Source organism: Pseudoliparis swirei, chromosome 10, assembly GCF_029220125.1.
Source record: "Pseudoliparis swirei isolate HS2019 ecotype Mariana Trench chromosome 10, NWPU_hadal_v1, whole genome shotgun sequence".
NCBI lineage: Eukaryota > Metazoa > Chordata > Actinopteri > Perciformes > Liparidae > Pseudoliparis > Pseudoliparis swirei.
The window spans coordinates 7,911,738-7,933,516 of NC_079397.1; the positions used below are offsets into that span (position 1 = coordinate 7,911,738).

At 43.8% G+C, this 21,779-nt stretch overlaps 1 protein-coding gene across 1 annotated transcript in view; it reads left to right on the top strand.

Moving 5' to 3' along the window:
• Positions 1 to 21,779, top strand: part of LOC130200460 (anoctamin-4-like) — a 54,046-nt gene that overhangs the window by 16,814 nt on the left and 15,453 nt on the right. Inside the window, exons 10-23 of the mRNA XM_056424780.1 lie at positions 135 to 241; positions 530 to 585; positions 1,158 to 1,279; positions 1,467 to 1,601; positions 2,164 to 2,260; positions 3,344 to 3,404; positions 9,292 to 9,374; positions 10,512 to 10,652; positions 10,785 to 10,949; positions 11,093 to 11,129; positions 11,255 to 11,366; positions 12,497 to 12,554; positions 18,681 to 18,778; positions 19,029 to 19,171. Coding sequence (XP_056280755.1) covers positions 135 to 241; positions 530 to 585; positions 1,158 to 1,279; positions 1,467 to 1,601; positions 2,164 to 2,260; positions 3,344 to 3,404; positions 9,292 to 9,374; positions 10,512 to 10,652; positions 10,785 to 10,949; positions 11,093 to 11,129; positions 11,255 to 11,366; positions 12,497 to 12,554; positions 18,681 to 18,778; positions 19,029 to 19,171 — 1,415 coding nt within the window. The remainder of the gene's footprint in view (positions 1 to 134; positions 242 to 529; positions 586 to 1,157; positions 1,280 to 1,466; positions 1,602 to 2,163; positions 2,261 to 3,343; positions 3,405 to 9,291; positions 9,375 to 10,511; positions 10,653 to 10,784; positions 10,950 to 11,092; positions 11,130 to 11,254; positions 11,367 to 12,496; positions 12,555 to 18,680; positions 18,779 to 19,028; positions 19,172 to 21,779) is intronic.

The following is a 21,779-nucleotide window of genomic DNA, read 5'->3' on the forward strand; positions in this document are numbered from 1 at the left end:
TTTCGTCTTCTTTACTTTTGCCACATGAAATTCTCTCTGTTGCCATTGGCATACAAATTGGAACGCTCCACAGACACGAGCAGTATCATCTACAGCAGACAGTCATTTGTAATAACTGGTGCGTTTCTCTGCAGTTTCATCATCCACAACAAAGACACTTTTTTCAACAACGCCACCAGAAGTCGCATCGTCCACCACATCCTCCAGCGGGTCAAATATGAGGAGGGTAAAAATAAGATGGGTGAGTTTATGACAAATCCTAGAACTGTTTCAAATGTGAGGAAACCGGAGGTGATTTAAATCATTTTGAAAGAGAAAATAATATTCAGTATTTGATTCTTTATTGCATTTCTGTTTCCCCCCCAAATTTCTAGTTTTTGCTACTTCGGTTTTCTAATGTTTCCCGGTACTTTGTCTTTTTATTTTTGGTTCAATGAAGGGCTCACTAATAGTCAGTGTCTGGATAATTCCAACGCCGGATCAGACTTCTGTTTCTTTCCTTTCACTACTCTCTTGGGTTTGATTCCAGGGCTGAATCGTCTTTTGAGCAATAGTTCGTACGAGGCGGCTTTTCCTCTTCACGAGGTAATATGGCTGATCTCCATAAAGTCATTCATTAATTACATGTTGTCATTTTTATCATTTTAAGTCATTGCTTCTTGTTGTGTCTTGTATGTGGTCCTGGATTCCATGAACTGATATTACGTACGATATTACATATTTGCACATATATCACGTGCATGCCTGTGTAAGTGTGTGTGTATGTGTGTGTGTGTTTGTCTGCGAGTGCTCTTGTATTTCTATGCCGGTGGGGACTTCGACCTGACTGCACACAGACCCATGGGAACTCGTGTCCCAGTGGGGACCTAAAATGAGGTCCCCAAGGGCAAACCCCTCCCACAAGCTTTAGAACAGTGTCTAGACACGCCCCATGTTGTTTTCTAGCAAGTCCCCATGAAAAGCTTTTCAAGATGTGTGTGTGTGTGTGTGTGTGTGTGTGTGTGTGTGTGTGTGTGTGTGTGTGTGTGTGTGTGTGTGTGTGTGTGTGTGTGTGTGTGTGTGTGTGTGTGTGTGTGTGTGTGTGTGTGTGTGTGTGTGTGTGTGTGTGTGTGTGTGTGTGTGTGTGTGTGTGTGTGTGTGTGTGTGTACTGTAACAGGGTAGCTACCACAGCAAAAACTCCATCAGAACACACGGAGCAGAGAACCACCGGCACCTGCTGTACGAATGTTGGGCCTGGTGGGGAGTTTGGTACAAGTACCAGCCGCTGGACCTCATTAGGTAACTTTAAAGTCACACTCAACAATTAAAGCATCATCACAGGTAATAGTAGTGGTACTTAATCTCCCAACTGTTTTATACAGGTTGAATCGTAATTTTTTTAACCACATTCAATATCTTTTGTATGAATATTCTTTTGTATGAAGTATCGTGAAAGACACCCTGGAACTCATTGCTGTGGTTACAGGAGGTATTTTGGGGAGAAGATCGGCCTGTACTTCGCCTGGCTCGGCTGGTACACGGGGATGCTGTTCCCTGCCGCTCTGGTGGGGCTCTTGGTATTCCTGTATGGCCTCTTCACTCTGGAGCACTGCCAGGTCAGGTAAACACGCCTCCTCTCTTTTCTGATAAGAGCTGGTAATTATACTGTATCTCAAGCATTTAAAAGAAATAATGTATTTCTCCAGAAGAACAAGCCTTGGTTCATTCTGCAGGTCAGATAGACTTTTTATTTGGTAAAGAAGTCGAGTAACTTTACTGAATGGAAAACTAATTAGGACCTAAAGATAAGGCAACGGAGTGTGAAATTGTCCCTTGTTACTTATCATATTGGACGCCTGTTAAATGAAATAATGTAAAATGTATTCGGGATTCTCCGGATAAAGCAAATGCTTAAGTTGTAAATGCAAATGCTCTCAGTCATCTCTTTAAAGACTGCCACAGAATGAAAAATAAAAGTTTTCTCAGACGAACAAAGAAACTTTTACAACTCAGATATAAAACCTAAGAGATCTGCACACAAACACACACACACACACAAGCACACACATGCAGCGCTGTGCTTGAATTGTTTACTTAGTTATTTTTACTATTTTGCACTAACGTTGCTAGACATTGTGATACCAACTCAACTAGATTTTGATAGGCTACATGTTGTTCTCCAGTAAAGAAATCTGCCAGGCTACTGACATCATCATGTGCCCCATCTGTGACCAGTACTGCCCTCACCTGAGACTGTCAGACAGCTGCATCTACGCCAAGGTAATGTCACCACAGCAACGGGACTAAATACTCCCAACACACGTTTGCACTTTGTCATTGTCCTTGCGGAAAAAATGTGTTATGAGCCAATTAAGTTGATCAAGATGTAACGATTCAGCACAAAGTCAGCAAGGATCAACTCTGGTGGCATCCGCTTCAAAACATTGGTTCTGGCGTACCGTGCTCTGAACGGATCAGGCCCCGTCTACATCCGGGATATGGTCACACCGTACACCCCGGCACGTTCGCTCCGCTCGGCAACAGCCAATGGACTTGTGACTCCTGCACTTCGAGCTAATCACTCGAAATCCAGACTGTTTGCTGTCCTGGCTCCTCAGTGGTGGAACGAGCTCCCCACTGACATCAGGACAACAGAAAGTCTCTACATCTTCCGCCGGAAACTAAAAACACATCTTTTCCGACCATATCTGGATTAAAGCACAGATTAGCACTTCAGTGGCTTTTAAATGGCTCTTATTTATGTTACTTTTATAGTTCGACTATGTTGAGGAAATATTACTTTCTGTATTCTTGTTGTTCTTAGTTTGTACTCTGGTTGAATGCATTTATTTTAAGTCGCTTTGGATAAAAGTGTCTGCTAAATGACATGTAATGTAATGTAAAACTACGGTGGCTTTCAAGGTATTTGACTGCGAGAAGGCCCTCTCTCTTGAGCTAGCGTCTGATTTGTCCATTCTGAACTCCTGTAGAAACATCATGGTGCAACATGGCAGACTCCGTCGAGAGGAGCCACATATGAAGGAAGAGGGAAAATAACGACACAATCATTTAATTAACGACACATGTTTGTACGAGAAAATGTATCTTCTTTTATACACTGATTTACTGTCTCTTTCCCAATGTAAGAAGTATTTCTGGGCTACATGGCATGACGTGACGGACCCGAAAAGTTGTAATTCAAAACTTTGGCAACTTTCTTCAATAGATTTCATAGCCTGGCACTCTTCCTGGGGCCTTGATATATTATAGTTACAAGCTTTTATGAATATCCATCCATCACTCTGAATCCTTCACACACTATCGTGTGAACTTCAGCTGTTGTTCTTCCCATCTTCTCTTCAGGTCACCCATCTCTTTGACAATGGAGCAACTGTTTTCTTCGCTGTATTTATGGCTGTTTGGGGTGAGTCCAACAGTTCACATTAGAGTACAAACCTTTAAGATGTTTCCTTCTGAAGATTTACCGAGACCACATTTGTTGCCACTTTGGGGCAATGCAACAAGCAAAAACATGTGCATTCTATAACCCTCGCATAGTTCATATGGCTCACATGTCGCCTAGTTCATACATCAAGAAAACAAATGCATATTGTGTCTCTAAACCAAGACTAAACCAAGACATTAAAGGCCGGTGAGCTAAAAGATGCTAAAATGTGCCGCAGAATTGAGGAGATTTGCTTAATTGGGAGATCGTCCTCTGTGTGTATGTCACGACGATCAACAGCTTCACATTCAACCGTAATTTGAACCATTGGTCACATAAAGATATTGATTGGTGTGACTTTAACTTGTTTTGTAATTACTGAACTAGTAAAGATAGGTCTCTAGAAAGTATTGTCACGACATTTAAAAAGTGACACAGTGTTGCATTGCATATTGTAGATTGTACATTATTTTAAAAGGATGCATTCACTGTATTCATCGTGCAAGAGGGTCAGGAAGCTGTTAGCGCTGAACCAGGTCCCAGGGTATGGGAGGGGCCAGCAGAGAGTTTGTGATTGGTTCATATTCCTCAGCGGCTGCAGACAGGATGGGTGAAGCAGCAGCAGCAGCACGGTAGCTGGCCTGTTTATGAACGTCTTGGTGGAAGCATGATGGGGCTGAGGGATAGAAAAGAAAGGAAACAAACATGTGATCTACACATTTTCAATAATTCCAGAACAAACTTTTTTGAGAAATGCATAGATGTAATCATTTCCAAGATTATTTTTTTATCAAACTAAATATTCCGCTCCAATTCATATTTGTTAGTCTTTCAAAAACAACATTTTTATAACTATTTGCTCCCCGGCATTGCCACACAGAAAGGGAGGTACGCACCTGTGTAGAAGGTTGAGTCCAGCAGCATAACTTAAATTTATATAACCACAATAACAAAAAACTTTCATTTCAGAAAATCCCAAGAGAAGCTTGAATGTTAAAATAGATGACATTCGGTACTGCCCTAATGCCATCTGAATGTTATTCAATATGAATAACATCGGTTCAAAATGTGCTACAAAATCATGTAGTATGGGCATGAAATAGTAGCAATAGATCTTTTATAACAAATTAGAGGAGGGGTCAAATACTCAGGGGCCGGATTTGTGTTTTCAGGGAAATGAAAATATAGATGCAGGATGGTGTATACAAATTTACAAGTAAAAGATAACTAAGGGGGTGCCGGGGTTGCTTTTCTTTTTCTGTTTTCTTTTTGTTGTTTTTGTTTTGTTTTTCTGGGGTATGTATGTGTGTTTTTATGTATGTATGTATGTGTGTGCATGTCTAAGTATATATATATATATCATTATTTTCTCTTTTTTATGTGCATGTGTATGTATATATATATATATATTAGTGCTGTGAAAAAGAACGCGTTAACTCAGTTAATTCAATTACAGTTTTAACTCGTTTTTTTTTTTTTTTACGCATTTAACGCATGCGCAGAATGAGCTTCCAATCCGTCTGTTGTTGGTCGTCGGGACGAAAAAAAAGTCACTTGCAAAATGAGCTTCCAATACACCACTTCAATCTGAACTATGTCCGCTCTCATGCAGACGGTAATGATCCTTCCGCAGGTTCACCTACGGAAACCTTGTTACGACTTTTACTTCCTGTAGATCAGGGGTCTCAACACGTCGATCGCGACCTGCCAGTCGATCGCGGCGTAGTGTCGGTAGATCGCATGACATTAAAGAGATTGGCCCGCCCCCTGACATGTTCTCTATAGCACGTCTTTGTTCTTTTATTAAACTAAACGTCTGTTGTTGATCGTATCTCCACAGCAGCATGTCATTTCTGTCTCTTCGCGTTGCGTTAACACTTATCGATCTCCGTCTCGCGCCACAGAGCTCCGTGCGCGCATCGGGACCGAGCAAAAAAAGTCACTTGTCAATCTGTCCACCTGTCCGGGCCGGTGAGGTTTCAGCTTTGCAGCGGTGTCCCGCCGTCCCTTTCATCACGGCCCAGTTCATGAAGAAAACCCACACAGTCAGTTTGCCTCAGCAGCTGCTAGAGGAAGACTAGAGGCCTTTAGATTGTATCATAGTGGAGTTAATGGTTGACAAACAAGAGAAAAATGTTCTGTTTAACCCTCCTGTTACCTTTACATTTACTAACATATTTTACCCTCGGGTCAATTTGACCCCAGCAATTAAAACCTCCAGAAAATTATTAGAATTAATATTGCTTCCCAAGTTTAAGTGTGAGGTACTTTATGTTTGTTTGTTGACTACCTAAATAGCCCTTTAAATAAAGAAAAAAGTTGATATTTCTTATATGTTTGACACAGTGAAAAACAGCCTGGGGTCAAATTGACCCCAAAGAACACCGACATTAAACATTGAATGGGGTCAAATTGACCCGAAAGGTAACAGGAGGGTTAAACATTCTGTTTAGGATGAAGATGTATTAATGTTCCATATGGAAGAAAACTGCTAAATAACTGCTGAGTTGCAGCACCATTGTATAGAAGAATGTATAAATGTATATATCCGTCTTTTGTCATAAATCTCTATGTTCTCACAAAATATACCGAGAATATCGGTCATATGTGATTAATCATGATTAATCCACAAAAACCTGTGATTAACCCGATTAAAAATTGTAATCGTTTCACAGCCCTAATATATATATGTATATATGTATGTATATATATATATATATATGTATGTATGTATAGGTGTATATATATTTTTATGTTTAAGTCTGACATTTTTTAATTTGTTTTATGTTAATATATCTCAACGAATAAAAAAAATGTAAGTGGCAATAGATCTTTGCAGGAGCATTTGAAGTACAAAACGGGGTTCAATTAAATACTGGCAATGAGTTTGTTTCTTGAAAACAACTGACAACTAAAGTTGCATTATTTGCATGGTTGCTTTTACATGATCAACATTAAAACTGTGTTGATTTGTACAATTTAAAGGCCCACCTAAAATATCCCTCGTTCCAAAAACAAGAACAGGAGCGAGCAGCAAACACCAGATCATGCTTACCAGTGAGTTTGTTCCCCGTCTCTGGGTGTTTGAGAGCCTCTTGCACTCTGCTGTCCAATCGCCAACATCTCAGCATGAAGAACAGAACCAAACACAGCTGCAGGGCAAAGCTCAACACGCCCAACACGATTATGATGTTGTTGTTAACTGTTGAGGGTAAAGAGGAGAGAAAGGGTACAAGATTGAATGTGGTTTAACAGCTCAATGCAGACGCTGTCGGGACCCAGAGAAATTAAATCCAAGTGCCATCAGACACATTTAACACTAAAAATAAACATAACTAAAGATTATTTTCAATTCAAATCTGTATGACTCATTTGGCTTGATTTTGAGTGAGCGGGTCAATATGACCCTGAACAGCATAGGTGTGTCATCTCTATTTATCTACACCACCCCATTAAAAAAAATGTCAAAATGCAAGTAAAATGTAGTAGAAAATACATGTTATGGTAGACTAATGTAATTTATATCTAGATTTTTCTGGAGTACCTAAAAAATAGTTTGAACTTGTATTTTTCAATCAATCGAGTCAGTTCTCCTAATTGAACTATGATCTATGGAGGGGCGAATAACTCCATTCCACTAAAACTGATTGAATTGTTATTAATGGTGTTGGTGACAAATTATATTTATTAGGATTCTTTGGTTTCTGACAACTTTTGGATGATTCAACATTCACCGGGTCACATTGACCCGGGAGCATCATTGCTGTACTTGAGAAACAAACTTAACAAGAGGATTAAACATATACAGGAATTTAAATGTAATGGAGCCAAAAGCTTAAAATGAAAAGTGATTTGTTTTATTCGTGGACAGTAAGTGCTCTCAAAATTGCAGGATATTCATAAAAGCATGGCAGGCCCTGTTGCATTAGTGTGCGTTAATAATTCAGGCCTTTAGACATCTAAGAAACCCTATCGGCTTCACAAGTATTAATGTTTTATTGCGATCTGCTAATATAGCGGGTTCAGTAAATGAAAAGTAAAGAGAAAAAAATGTCAAGCAAAACATTATTATTTTTCTGTTTATTTGATATGGGACAGTGCACATTAATAATAACATTTCTGTAAATGTGGCAGAGTTAGCTAAGAGGCTATCTTTCATCTGTAGTCCCGAGATGCAGATGTCATAAAACAAACCTGAAAAAAGATAAGATTACATATACAATGTTTGTACAGAATTTACGCTTTCCAATGGGTGCACACATAATTAATAGTGAGAATAGTGAGTACTCTTAGACATTGTCAAGTAATAACAAGACATGCAACAAGAAGACTCACAAATTCAAAACAGACAAAGCAAATATAATTATCAAACGTATAAATGCTACATTACCAGCTGAAGATAGGTGTGGCGTTGACTCCCAGTAGGTGACCTCTGGTAGGGTCAGATTTTGGTTGTGGAGAGGTCCCATCAGTCAGATAATTCACTGGCTGTATAAGCACTGAAGACCAAGGCCGACCTTTTCACTGTGAGCAAATGAAAAATGAATGTTTCGTGTTCTGTATTTAAAGAGTATATCAAAAATGATCCTGCCCTGGTAGATGTAATATTAATCATACCATCTGCTTCTCATAAGTCTCAGAGCAAAATCCCTTTTCTGAAGCTTTTTAGTGTGGACAGTCTTGAAAGGTTTAGAGAGGGATTGTGATTGTGTGTGAGAGAAATAATGTGTGGTGAGAAAAATCATTAAATAAAGTCAGCATGGTATCAACAATGTTTTAAGGAGGAAAAAGACTGAATGCTTGCTTTAATGATGTGATTCTCCCTCTTATCTTCTCGTCAGACTAACTTTAACAACCTAAGTTAGACACCTCTGAGCATTTTGCAAACATACAAACTAAAAGTCCTGCATGAAATGTAAGGTTGAAAGGCTGTACATTTGAAAAAGGGTTGAATTGCATCATATCAGAAGACTATAGAAAAAACACGGAATCAACATTTTATTTTGTGTAAAGATCTGTTCAAATGAAGTGCAGAGAACGTAGAGTAAAATATATATAAGACATGACACAGATCACACAAACAATCAAAAACGTGCCTCACTGATATTAAACGTGTGTCCACTGTGTGAGAAGCAATGTGGAAGACCTGCAAACACTTTAAAGTATTTATTGTGCACTAATGTACTGACCTTTCAATCACTGCTGCTGCTGCTGCTGTCCAAGTGAATATGACGCCGGGGCTCGACTGCAGCAGAGAATAAGGCTCAAATCCCTTCATTACGGCTCCTCAGAAGTGGGCTCCCCTGCTGGCTCCACACAGGGAAGCGGTGCCTCTCTCAGACAGCTGCGGCCCCACGTTCATCAACATTCCAACAGACATAGAGATCAAATAATCTGTGAGCTTCTTGCTTCAGTGTTTAGTGGTGATTGTTGTGTGCAATAAGTAAGCTATCCAAAGGACTTTGTTCAGCCATACCTACCCTCCATGCCAGCACACCAGGACTCTGCCTCCTCCTCTAAAAGACAACACCGACTTCCCAACTAAATATCCTCCATTCAGGAGACAGCCTTATTATGTACTCGGGACATTGTCAGCCATAACACAATTATTCGAGGTACTCGCCCATTTATTTGATATTTCAGAGAGAATTTTTTTCTGACCTGGCTGGTTCTTAACAAATAGTACTTGCAGCGTAAAGGCATCAGCATGGGGAGTTCACGTTCCACCAAAATATGCTCATTTATTGACCTGAAATAAATGGTGTTTTTATTTTTTGATGTAGATGACATATTTTGCTCTATTTCATGTCGGAGTGACATGGTCACATGCTAACACCTGGGTTTTCTTTTCCGTCATGCGTTTCAGCCACGGTCTTCTTGGAGTTCTGGAAAAGGCGCAGAGCTGTCCTCGCATACGACTGGGACCTCATTGACTGGGAGGAGGAGGAGGTGAAGTCCTTCCTTTTATTTCTGCGTCTGTGGGGAATCTGATTACAGATTGAATGAGATCTGGCGAGACTCACAAATGCAAACACAAAGATTCACAAAGGTGCACAGAACAATTCCCAAATGTATTCGATTTACAAATGCACACAGAAGGATCTACAAATAAATTAGACACACAAATGCATGCAGAACGATTCATAAATACATTCTAATGGACACATAAATAAATAACAATTTATATAAATGTAAAAGTAAAATCACATATATTTTTGCATTTCTATGTGGATTTGTATGTATTTGTTTGTGGATCGCTCCACATTTGTTTGTGGGCTTTTGAAACTGCTGCCGTGGCTCGATTCGCAAATGCATTTTTTTTTACATAGACCTATTTGTAGCCAATCAGATGTCGCCCTTGTGAGTCACTCTGTGTGTATTTTCAATTATTGAGACTGATCTGACCCCTTAAGAGGACATCTGAAAGTGAAAAACCAAGTTGCTGCCAACTTGTTCAGAGTTTTTATTTTAATGTAGCTAACCTGTTTCTTTGGGGCTTTGCCCATAGAGGTTTCAACTCACACAGACAATATTTCTCACCCTTGAGAAGTACTCGCCTACTTATACATTTTTCCAGTCGATGCAGTTTGCAGGCATATATTTATAATGATGTGATGAAGAGCTGCAGCTCTATCAGCACTTTTAAAAATAATCAAAAAATTCAGTTGAAAGCTGGTCAGCACTGTACTCATTGAACAAAATTATTATGGCTCTTATTACTTATATTAATTGTTTTTAATTCTTACTTTTAATAGTATGTATTACTTTTAACGTGCTGTACTGTAGCTCCACATTGTGTGTATTTTTTGTTTTTCTTACCACATCTACTGTTGTAGTGCATTTTATCCTGTAATGTGTGTTATTGTTTTATGTTTGTTATGGTCTGTCAAGAGACAACAGATGCAAATTAGCTGTAGCTAAAATCTGGTACATTGCATCAAATGGTGACATTTATGATTTAACTGTAAATGGTCTCTTATAAATAAAGATAATAATAATAAAGGTGGGAATGCTGCACTGAGAGACTTATTACAATCACTGCTAAGTGTTGCTCCTCACGCATGTCTTTGTCCTTTTGTCTTTCAGGACGAGTTACGCCCCCAGTTTGAGGCCAAATACTCCAAAAAGGAGAGAATGAACCCCATATCTGGAAAGCCTGAACCTCACCAGGCCTTCAGCGACAAATACAGTCGCCTCATCGTCTCAGCATCCGGGATCTTCTTCATGGTGAGTGTCTGGGCCGAACACACATCCGGCAGCAGGTGCGGCACTCTCATCTTTATATGTATCCGGTCTTCGAGGACTATTGATGTCAATGGAAAGTCTTCTTGTTCGCGGCGTGTCGCTGCGATGTCACAGATTCTGGTGGTGATTGCCGCGGTGTTCGGCATCGTCATATACCGCGTCATCACCGTCAGCACCTTCGCCGCTTTCGACTGGGCCCTCATCAGGAACAACTCTCAGGTGGCGACCACGGGAACGGCAGTGTGCATCAACTTCTGCATGATCATGCTTCTCAACGTGGTGAGTGGGAAGTGGCACACAAAACGTCATCACAGACCCAGACACAAAAATAGTGTTTCTTTGTTGTTGTGAAACAATAACAGGTTTACGATTAATTTAACTTCCTTCCTCAGTGATTGGTGACAACATTTTTTTTTTTCTAGCTCTATGAAAAGGTTGCTCTTCTCCTCACTAATTTAGGTAAGTTGTCTGCACCAGCAGATCCAATGTTCTGGAAGCTGAACGGGTGACGCAGATTTAGTAACTCCTATACAGAACATGCAGTGTTTTCATCAGTTGATCAGTTTCTTTGCGTGCCACCACAGAACAGCCAAGGACAGAGTCAGAGTGGGAGAACAGCTTCACCCTCAAGATGTTCCTCTTTCAGTTTGTTAACCTCAACAGTTCCACTTTCTACATTGCCTTCTTCTTAGGAAGGTGAGAACATTCCTGCAAAACTCGCAACAAATACAGTTAGAACTAGAATGGGCACTCGGTAGAGCGCATACCTTCGCATATCACAAGATTGAGCATTGAATTATGAACATGTTGGCATTAGTTGCATGCCAATTGGATAAGAATTGACCATGCTATGGTAAAAAGAAGATTTTGACTTTTTCATGGCCTTGACTTTGACCTTTGACCTGATCGATCCCAAATCTAATCAAATGGTCCCCGGAAAATAAACAATCATACCACCAAATTTCATGCGAGTAACACGCATACAAATAAATAAATAAAGAAACTAGAATGGGCACTCGGTAGAGCGCATACCTTCGCATATCACAAGATTGGGCATTGAATTATGAACATGTTGGCATTAGTTGCATGCCAATTGGATAAGAATTGACCGTGCTATGGTAAAAAGAAGATTTTGACTTTTTCATGACCTTGACTTTGACCTTTGACCTGATCGATCCCAAATCTAATCAAATGGTCCCCGGAAAATAACCAATCATACCACCAAATTTCATGCGAGTAACACGCATACAAATAAATAAATAAAGAAACTAGAATGGGCACTCGGTAGAGCGCATACCTTCGCATATCACAAGATTGGGCATTGAATTATGAACATTTTGGCATTAGTTGCATGCCAATTGGATCAAAATTGACCGTGCTATGGTAAAAAGAAGATTTTGACCTTTTCATGACCTTGACGTTTGACCCGATCGATCCCAAAATATAATCAAATGGTCCCCGGATAATAACCAATCATCCCACCAAATTACATGCGATTCGGTTTAATACTTTTTGTGTTATGCGAGTAACACGCATACAAATAAATAAATAAATAAATACACGGCGATCAAAACATAACCTTCCGCATTTTCAATGCGAAGGTAACAATGCAAACGGCCGTGGTGTGTAATACTCAAACGGGATTTCACTGCTCTGGAAAGTCATTTGGTTTGTCCGTATAATGTGTTTAAAACTGATAAAAGTATGAACAAATATGTTTCATAACAAATACATGTCATTGGCCACTGCAAAGTCCGCTGATGTTGCCTGCTTATAACGCTGCCACCTGACATAAGAAAGTTTTAGTTTTATCCCTGTGTTGACAGATTTACAGGCCGGCCTGGTGCTTATCTACGCCTCATCAATCGCTGGAAACTGGAAGAAGTGAGTAATTACCTTGCTTTTCCCATCGGGGAATAGCAGCAAAGCATTATGGATCTAAGTATTTAAAATGTTTTACATCAAGCCATTATTGTATGCCCATCCACCGGGCGTTTAACCTCCCTCAGCAGTACTTATGGGAACATGCAGGCGAAAAACACACACTGAGATGGTCTTCGGGGACAAAAAAGCTGAGTTGACGCTTTAATATGCTGAGCTAGTTGTGTCATCGCAAGTTCCCATGGCTGCTGAAATGGAAATTAACAAATGTGACATACAGTACAAGTACGGCATCTGCTTGGAGAGAATAGCGACTTTTATGAACGGTTGCAAAGCTGATGAAAGCTGCCGGTGAACCTCTGAAAGGTGTTCTCGAACAAAACATTTGGATCATAATTTTGTGTGTCTGATTTGCCGGCTGACAAAAGTGCCTTAATCATACCTGCAAACTTGTCACCTTTCGGTGAAATTCACCGTTTTGAACCCAAAATAGGTCATCCACGTGAATCGTGGAGATCCGAAGAGTTTTTGTTTTTTGGGGGGGGGGGTCACCTGGCCCGCTGCCGTTGAGATTGCAGTGAGACGCGGAGAAAAGTGTGAAGTGGTGCTCTTCGCAATAAAACATATTTGATGGGACGTGTCGAGTCTCGGCCAATCAGCGTTCAGATGTCGACATCGTTTGGGGGTTCAGGTTAGCTTGAATGTCAGCCTGCTACATCTACTGCTGTCACGCTGCATGGTGTAGCGATGCTAACAAAGTACCCGTACGTTAAACACGATGTGATTTAGAATATTTTTAGTATCGATACTTCATTAAGAGAGCGATCAGAGCGCACGCACTGCTCCGTGTCGAGCTGTCTGCACACACTGCGCTGCGCAGCGCTCACAGCGAGAGAAGTGGTGCAGCTTTAGAGACCGACTTCGGCTTAAAAAATAAAAAGATGCCAGAAGTGAAATGTTTCAGTCTGTAAAGTTCTGTAACTCTACAGCTGCTCATCCTGATGAACTGTGTATCATCTGGTCAGAGACAATGAGGCCGTTAGCCGTTAGCTTCGTCTTGCTCTCTGTTCGCCATCTTTCTCGAAATGTTTTTGTTGGTGGTGGTGAAGAGGTCAAGCGGAAATGGCTGTATCACCACGAGTTGTCATGAAAACAGCGCCGCCTATCGTATCGGATATGACATGCTTTCGGCCAATGATTCGAATTACTCACTGCCATGTATATTGGGATAACAGCTGATCCCCCAAAAGATAGCATAGTCCGACTAAAGCAAGATTCTAATTATACCATCATGTAAACGCACTGAGTGTATAATCAATGCTATGATGGAACCATGTAGTTTCATTCATATCTGGCTGTATTAATACTAATATTACTGTCATTTGTTAAGTGTTGAAAAAGTTTGTAAAAAGTGAACCATACAGATGTTTTATTTATTACTATTATAGATAAATATACCAGTCTCGTATTTATGGTACCATATTGTTTTTATGGTATTGTATTGAATTCTGGTATCGGGTATCATAATATTTATGGCAGGTATGTAATATGTATAGAAGTTATAATATGAGTATCGTGACAAACAGGTAGACAGAACAGATTCAGGGAAAAGTCCATGAGGAATGTTCAGGCAAAAAAAAAGGAAGTTGGTTCATGAATGACTTTAACCATATTATATATAATGACAATGTATATTTGTTATTGCTATCATTATAGGGCTGAGTCAGAGCGGAGGACCTTTTGTTCTTAAACTGTTTGTGGTCAGAACAATAAAATGACTGTAGTTGTGGTTCTAAAAGCTTTGAGGCTTCAAACAATGTGGATGTGGTGTGGTCACAAAAAAAAGAAAGGAAGTCACCTGCACCCCCCCCCCCCCCCCTGTCACCTTTTTCACCCCTCATGAGTTTGCAGGTATGCTTAATGCAACCTCTGTGCTAGACAGCATAAGACTTAAATAATCCTGTAAAGAAGAAAAACTACAGTTTGTATCCAAGATAAACAATGCAATCCATGGAATTAGGAAAGATGGTAAAAAACAACCAATATAATATTAGCACAATCAGTTTTTAACAAACTAATTTGAAGCAGGTCAATTACATTACATGTCATTTAGCAGACGCTTTTATCCAAAGCGACTTACAATAAGTGCATTTCAACCTAGAGTACAAACTAAGAACAACAAGAATACAGGAAGTAACATTTCCTCAATATAGTCGAACTACAAAAGTACCATAAGTAAGTGCTATCTAAGTGCCACTGAAGTGCTAATCTGTGTTTTAATCCAGATATAGTCGGAAAAGGTGTGTTTTCAGTCTCCGACGGAAGATGTAGAGACTTTCTGCTGTCCTGATGTCAGTGGGGAGCTCGCTCCACCACTGAGGAGCCAGGACAGCAAACAGTCTGGATTTCGAGTGATTAGCTCGAGGTGCAGTAGTCACAAGTCGATTGGCTGTTGCCGAGCGGAGCGAACGTGCCGGGGTGTACGGTGTGACCATATCCCGGATGTAGATGGGGCCCGATCCGTCTAGAGCACGGTACGCCAGGACCAGTGTTTTGAAGCGGATGCGAGCAGCCACCGCTAACCAGTGGAGAGAGCGGAGGAGCGGAGTGGTGTGGGTGAATTTCGGGAGGCTGAAGACCAGTCGAGCTGCTGCATTCTGGATGAGCTGCAGGGGTCGGATGGCCTTAGCAGGTAGACCAGCCAGGAGGAGTTGCAGTAGTCAAGGCGTGAAATGACCAGAGCCTGGATCAGAACCTGCGCCGCCTTCTGAGTAAGAAGAGGACGATTCTCCTGATGTTGTGCAGCATGTACCTACAGGAACGCGTCGTCGCAGCGATGTTGGCCGTCAGGGAGAGTTGACTGTCGAGTGTCACCCCGAGGTTCCTGGCAGTCAGGGTAGGGGCCAACACAGAGCTGTTGAAGGTGATAGTCAGGTCGTGGGTGGGGTAGCCTTCCCTGGAAGGAATAGTAGCTCAGTCTTGTCAGGGTTGATCTTCAGGTGGTGAGCAGACATCCACTGAGAGATGTCAGTCAGACAGGCAGAGATTTGTGTCGCCACCTGTGTTTCGGACGGTGGAAACGAGAAGATCAGTTGGGTGTCATCAGCATAGCTATGGTAGGAGAAGCCATGCGAACGAATGACAGAGCCGAGAGAATTTGTGTACAGAGAGAAGAGGAGGGGACCCAGGACGGAGCCTTGAGGAACCCCAGTAGTGAGAGGACAAGGATCAGACACAGATCCTCTCCAAGTTACCCGGTAGGTGCGGTCTTTAAGGTAGGAAGAGAAAAGAGCGAGTGCAGTGCCTGAGATCCCCAGGTCCTGAAGAGAAGAGATCAGGATCTGGTGGTTCACGGTGTCGAATGCTGCAGAAAGGTCGAGAAGGATAAGGACAGAGGAGAGAGAGGCTGCTCTAGCAGTGTGAAGCTGCTCAGAGACAGCCAAGAGAGCAGTCTCTGTCGAGTGGCCGGCCTTGAATCCAGACTGGTGAGGGTCAAGAAGGTTGTTACTGTGGAGATAGGAGGACACTTGGCCCAAGATAGCTCGCTCCAGAGTTTTGGAGAGAAAAGGTAGAAGAGAGACCGGTCTGTAGTTGCTGACTTCAGACGGGTCGAGCGTGGGTTTCTTCAGGAGAGGGTTGACTCTCGCCTCCTTCAGAGAGTCAGGGAAACAGCCAGTTGAGAGGGAGCTGTTAATAAGATGGGTGAGGAAGGTCAGAAGGTCAGGAGCAATAGCCTGGAGAATGGGAGACGGGACGGGGTCAAGGGCGCAGGTGGTCGGTCGGGCGGATGTCACCAAGCTAAGAACTTGATTGGGAGACAAGGGGGTGAAAGAGGAAAGAGAGGGGAATGAAGAAGTTAGTGTTGGTGAGGTGATAGAAGATGGATTTGTAAAGGAGGAGCGATGTCGCCTATCTTGTTTGTAAAGTAGTCGACAAAGTGGCTCGGCAAAAGGGTGGAAGGAGGAGGGGACAGGGGGATCAAGGAGGTTGGAAAAGATAGAGAAGAGTTTTTGGGGTTAGAGAAGGAAGACTGAATTTTGGTCAGGTAGAACGAGCTTTTGGCTGCAGAGATAGAGGAAGAGAAGGAGGAGAGGAGATTGATAGAAGAGCAAGTCTTCCGCTTGATTCGATTTCGCCATTTTCTTTCCGTCGCTAGGGTGGCTCTCTCGGCGCGCACCGAGTCAGACAACCACGGAGCCGGAGAGGATTTCCGAACCGGTCGTGTCTTAAAAGGACAAAGAGAATCAAGAGATGAAGACAGGGAAGAGAGGAGAGTGTCTGCGGCAGAGTTAGGGTGCATGAGTGAGAAGCAGTCAGTTGAGGGGAGAGCAGATAGGACAGAGGAGGCCAGAGAGGAGGGGCAGAGGGTGCGAATGTTGCGGCGTACAGGTGCAGAGTCTGTAGATATGGGTGGGTTGTCAGTACCAGAGAGCGAGAGAGAGTAAGAGATGAAGAAGTGGTCAGAGACATGGAGAGGAGTCACAGTGAGGTTAGAGGTAGAGCAGTTTCTTGTGAAAATGTAGTCAAGGTGGTTGCCGGCTTTGTGAGTAGGAGGGGAGGGACTGAGTGAGAGGTTAAAGGAAGACAGTAAGAGTAAGAGATCACATGACTTCTCTGTCTGGATGTTAAAGTCACCCAGAAGGATGAGCGGGGGGCCGTGTTCCGCGAAGTTCGATAGGAGGACGTCTAGCTCGTCCAAGAAATCTCCCAAAGAACCAGGGGGACGGTAGAGAACAACAATGTGAAGTTGAACCGGATGAGTAACCGTCACAGCATGGAACTCAAAAGTCAGTGGGATAAAGAGTGGAAGCGGGTAGGGACAGAAACACCATGTGGGTGAGATGAGTAAACCTGTACCTCCACCCCGACCAGAGGGTCTGGGTGTGTGGCTAAAGGAGAAGGCAGAGGAGAGAGCAGCCGGGGTAGACGTGTTGTCTGCTGTGATCCAGGTCTCAGTGAGAGCCAGGAAGTCAAGCGACTGCTCCAAGGCAAAGCCAGAGATGAAGTCGGCCTTGCGGTTGGCTGACTGACAGTTCCAGAGGCCTCCTGTGACCAGGTGCTGGGTGTGAGTAGAACGGGTAGGAAGGATAACAGAGGAGGGGTTCCGGTACATGAATGAGCGAGTCCTATAGTAACTACGAGTAGAGATACGCACAGGTATGGAAAAGACACACATATTCAAAAAATGGGGAAATACTCAGCCACCCCCGAAGACTCCAACGGAAGACTCCTATGTCTTTGTCCTCCGAGTCAAGAGTATTCCACCCCAAAAAAAACATCATTACATTTACTAAATCATTAGTTTTTTGGGTGTCTTGTTGATGCTATTCTCCCACAATGCAATGCACAAAAGGAAAATGAGAAGCTGTTCACAGTTGAAAAACATTGCAACTAATACTGTGTGTCCCATACAACCCTGTATAATATGTTCATTGTATACAGTTTGAACACAAGTTGATTAATTCACATTATGAAAGCTGCGCTCTGCTGGCAGATGACCAAACAGTTACCATTACGGGACACCGAGCCAATCCTGGCCCTCGAATACAACACAGTGCTGGTCTTGCCAAGAAAAGTAATGCTGACGGGACACTCCTAACAAGGTCAATTGCGACTCTTTCTAATGTAAATTTTTTATCCATACTTGAAAGACATTCCTTGACCCGAGAAAAGCGATTTCAAAACCTGTGAGTACACCACAATGCCAATGGGTCGAGCAAGAACTCGCGGGCGGGGCCGGCGGGCAATGTTCATTGGACTGAGTAGGCGCTATCTAGGGGTCCGGTATCTGGTTCTTCTAATATAACCATGATTCAAATTACCAAAGAAAATGCTAATGTTTTTTCGTGCTGTTTTGCCATCATTTGCAATTTAGTCAATGCTATTCCTTTGCAGCTCTTCCATTTGGCATGGCATCAACAGCACACTCAAAGATCAAACATTTTTAGAATGCCTACTGACTTTTAGAGTATTCCTCATTTTTGCCACTGCAAGCCAATTTGAGTCACAGTGAGCTTTGCTTACAAAAGGAATGATGAGTCTTACTCCCTTAAAGTGGAGTGCCATTGTAAGCGATGGCTACAGTTTGATTTGATCTCTCTCTCTCTCTCTCTCTCTCTCGCGCTATAGTGCCATCCCAGTGGCTGTCTCATTGACCTCTGTATGCAAATGGGGATCATCATGGTGCTAAAACAGACCTGGAACAATTTCATGGAGCTTGGCTACCCGTGAGTGATTTTTCTCACCTTTAAATGTCAGACATACCACACCAAAAAAAAAAACTCTGAACAAAACCACAAATGATTAACAATAACTACTAAATCAGTTTAAAATTTACTCTGAGGAACATTTTGGACTTTGGCGGTTGGAAACGCTCCCGCTTTGCTCCACAGGGACCACCAAAGTCGACACAAGATTAAAGTTCCTTGCAGTATCTTGAAGATAAATATCCTGTTTGCTCTGCTGTTGCTTTGCTAGGCTGATCCAGAACTGGTGGACACGGCGGAGGCTGCGGAGAGAGCACGGACAGAAAGCCAAGGCCAGCTTCCCGCAGTGGGAGAGGGATTACAACCTGCAGCCAATGAATGCCTACGGACTCTTTGACGAATACTTAGAAATGAGTATGTTGCAGCGGAAGTGCCAAATACAGATTTTCTATTCGGGTTTAGCAAAGATAGTAAAAAGCTTAAGTCATGTTAACGCCACAACCACTCCAATACTATTTATTTTTCTTTGAACAATAAAAAATGTTTCATTTTAAGCCCTGGCTGCTGCAGTGCTTGTTATGTAACTGTGACATTGACTTTCTATTGATTACATTTGGGCTAGGAGCTTTACCACATGCTCGCATCTTTGTTGTTGCTCCTGACTGTTGCTGTTGCAGTTGTGACTAAGGGAGTTATATAAAACAAACAAAGCTGCACTTATCAATATTTGTGCATTAACAAAGGAACAAATGACTGTGTAATATATGAAAGGGGTTGCTTGTAAGGATGAACCCACAGAGAATCATCACTCATCTGCAGCTTTAGCACTTTTCCGGTTATCGTTTAGTTTTTTGCAGGTCACACATTTATTTGGGTTCTATTTCATCCTTCCTGACCGCCAGAGGCGGTGCTTAGCACTGGATTTCTTCCGTCTCGAGCATACGCAGGTCGAGTCTTAATGACAACAAAGTCACATGTGACCTCGGATGACCCGCCCACTGGGTATAAGTTCCGGTGTCATCCCGAGATCAGTCCTTTTTCATCTTCTCGCAAACGCAGGCTAACGGAATCTCTAAATTAGCATCAGCTAAAAGCTGAAGTTATACAGAGGTTTGTCTTAAGCTCGTCGCGTGAAGCCTTGCGACCAACTGGTCGGAGTTGCGATCCCTCGCCCTCCAGAGGCTGCGACAAGCTTCCCCCCGGGGGAGGAAGACGGCGCGTTTTCCTATGGCTGACTATCGAGTCAGGCCGGAGAACGCAGCAGGTCTACCTTCGTTCCTCACCAGGACCTCCATCGCGAAGCGTCAATCGGGTGAGAGCGTTCCAATTATTATCAATGATTGCAGTTCACAGTAGCAGAGCGCGCTCGCTGTTGCTAACTGTGGGCTAACGGGAGTGTCTCCGCTCGGCGTCGCAGGCTGCGACGCGGGCGTGACCAGCTCTCTGTAGCGACTTGGATAGCGTGCGCGCTGACGCCGGTGGCATCGCCGCCGGGCAGAGTTAGCAGGGTGCCTAAGTAGGCAACTCGGGCTAACGGAAGCCACGCTAATTCCAACAGCTGCCTCCGGTCCTACAGGACCCGGGTCACAGTAGCGGAGTGCTACTGTTGCGACCCCCAGCAGCCACAGCTACTGTGCTAGTGAGGACAGCGGTGTTTTTGGGACACCCTCACTTCACTAGACGGACTGTCTCCGTCCTGCTCCACAGGACCTGGGCCACAGTAGCGGAGTGCTACTGCTGCGACCCTAGCTGCTACAGCTACCGTACTAGCGAGGCCAACGTCCGCGCTCAACCCTCACTAGACGGGCTGTCTCCGTCCTGTCCTACAGGACCTGGGCCACAGTAGCAGGGTGCTACTGCTGCGACCCTAGCTGCTACAGTTACCGTACTAGCGAGGCCAGCGTCCGCGCTCTACCCTCACGAGACGGGCTGTCTCCGTCCTGTCCTACAGGACCTGGGCCACAGTAGCGGAGTACTACTGTTGTGACCCCCAGCCGCTACAGCGACCGTGCTGGTGAGGCCAGCGTCCGCGCCCTACCCTCACTAGACGGACTGTCTTCGACCCGTTCAGCGGGACCCGGGCCACAGTAGCGGAAGACAGGGTCCCTCCAGAGCCATGGCTAAATTTAGCCCTGCTGACTGTAGGACCTGCATGACCCCTCTCCAGCTCGAGGATGGCCATGACCTTTGCCCCTCTTGCCTTGGCCTCGAGCACCTGAGGGAGGGCCTCTCAGAAAATGCGTGCATGAACTGCGGCATTATGCCATACGCAGTAAGGGCCGCAAGACTGGCAGAATTGGAACACCTGAGCGGCAGGCTTGACCTCTCTCCGTCAAGCCAGCCAGGCCCATCCCAACCGAACCATTACAAGCGCCGGCTTTCGGTCTCTGCGGGCGCTTCCCCCAAGAGGGCTAAGACCGCCACGCTAGTTTCTAGCGTAGAGCTGATGGCTGCGGAGCTGGCGCAGATGAAGTCCCTTCTCCGGGCCCTCCACCGGAGTGCGGTGGAAACTGAAGCATCAGATCCACCCGCGGCCGAGCAGTTCTCGGAGGAGGACGTTATCTCGGTGACGGCATCCGCCAACCTCTTCACAGAGTACAGTGACGGGCAAGACACCCAGGCTTCCAGGCCGGGTTCCCACCTCTCAGTCCAGAGTCGGTCGGAGGGTGGAGAGGAGGGCTCCATCGGGTCTGTCATGCGCATGGCCCTGGCACGCCTTCAGCTGGATATACAGCAGCCCAAAACCCCACAGGTTAGTGCGTTCTTCAGGCGCACTTCCGTCCCCGCCACCTTCTCTGTCCCTCCCTCCGAAGATTACCTAAGGGAGTTACACGCATGCTGGAGAGACGCCCGTGCTCATTCCCGGCCTTCGACCGAGGAATGGTCTTGAGCGCATGCCAGCCATTGAGCCAACTATTGCGTCCCTCATAGTTTCCCCGGAGGAGACTCTAAGACCGGAGGCCAGGTGCCCTCGGCCCCAGTGTCGGGCCACGGACGAACTGCTTTCCCAGGCCTACAACAC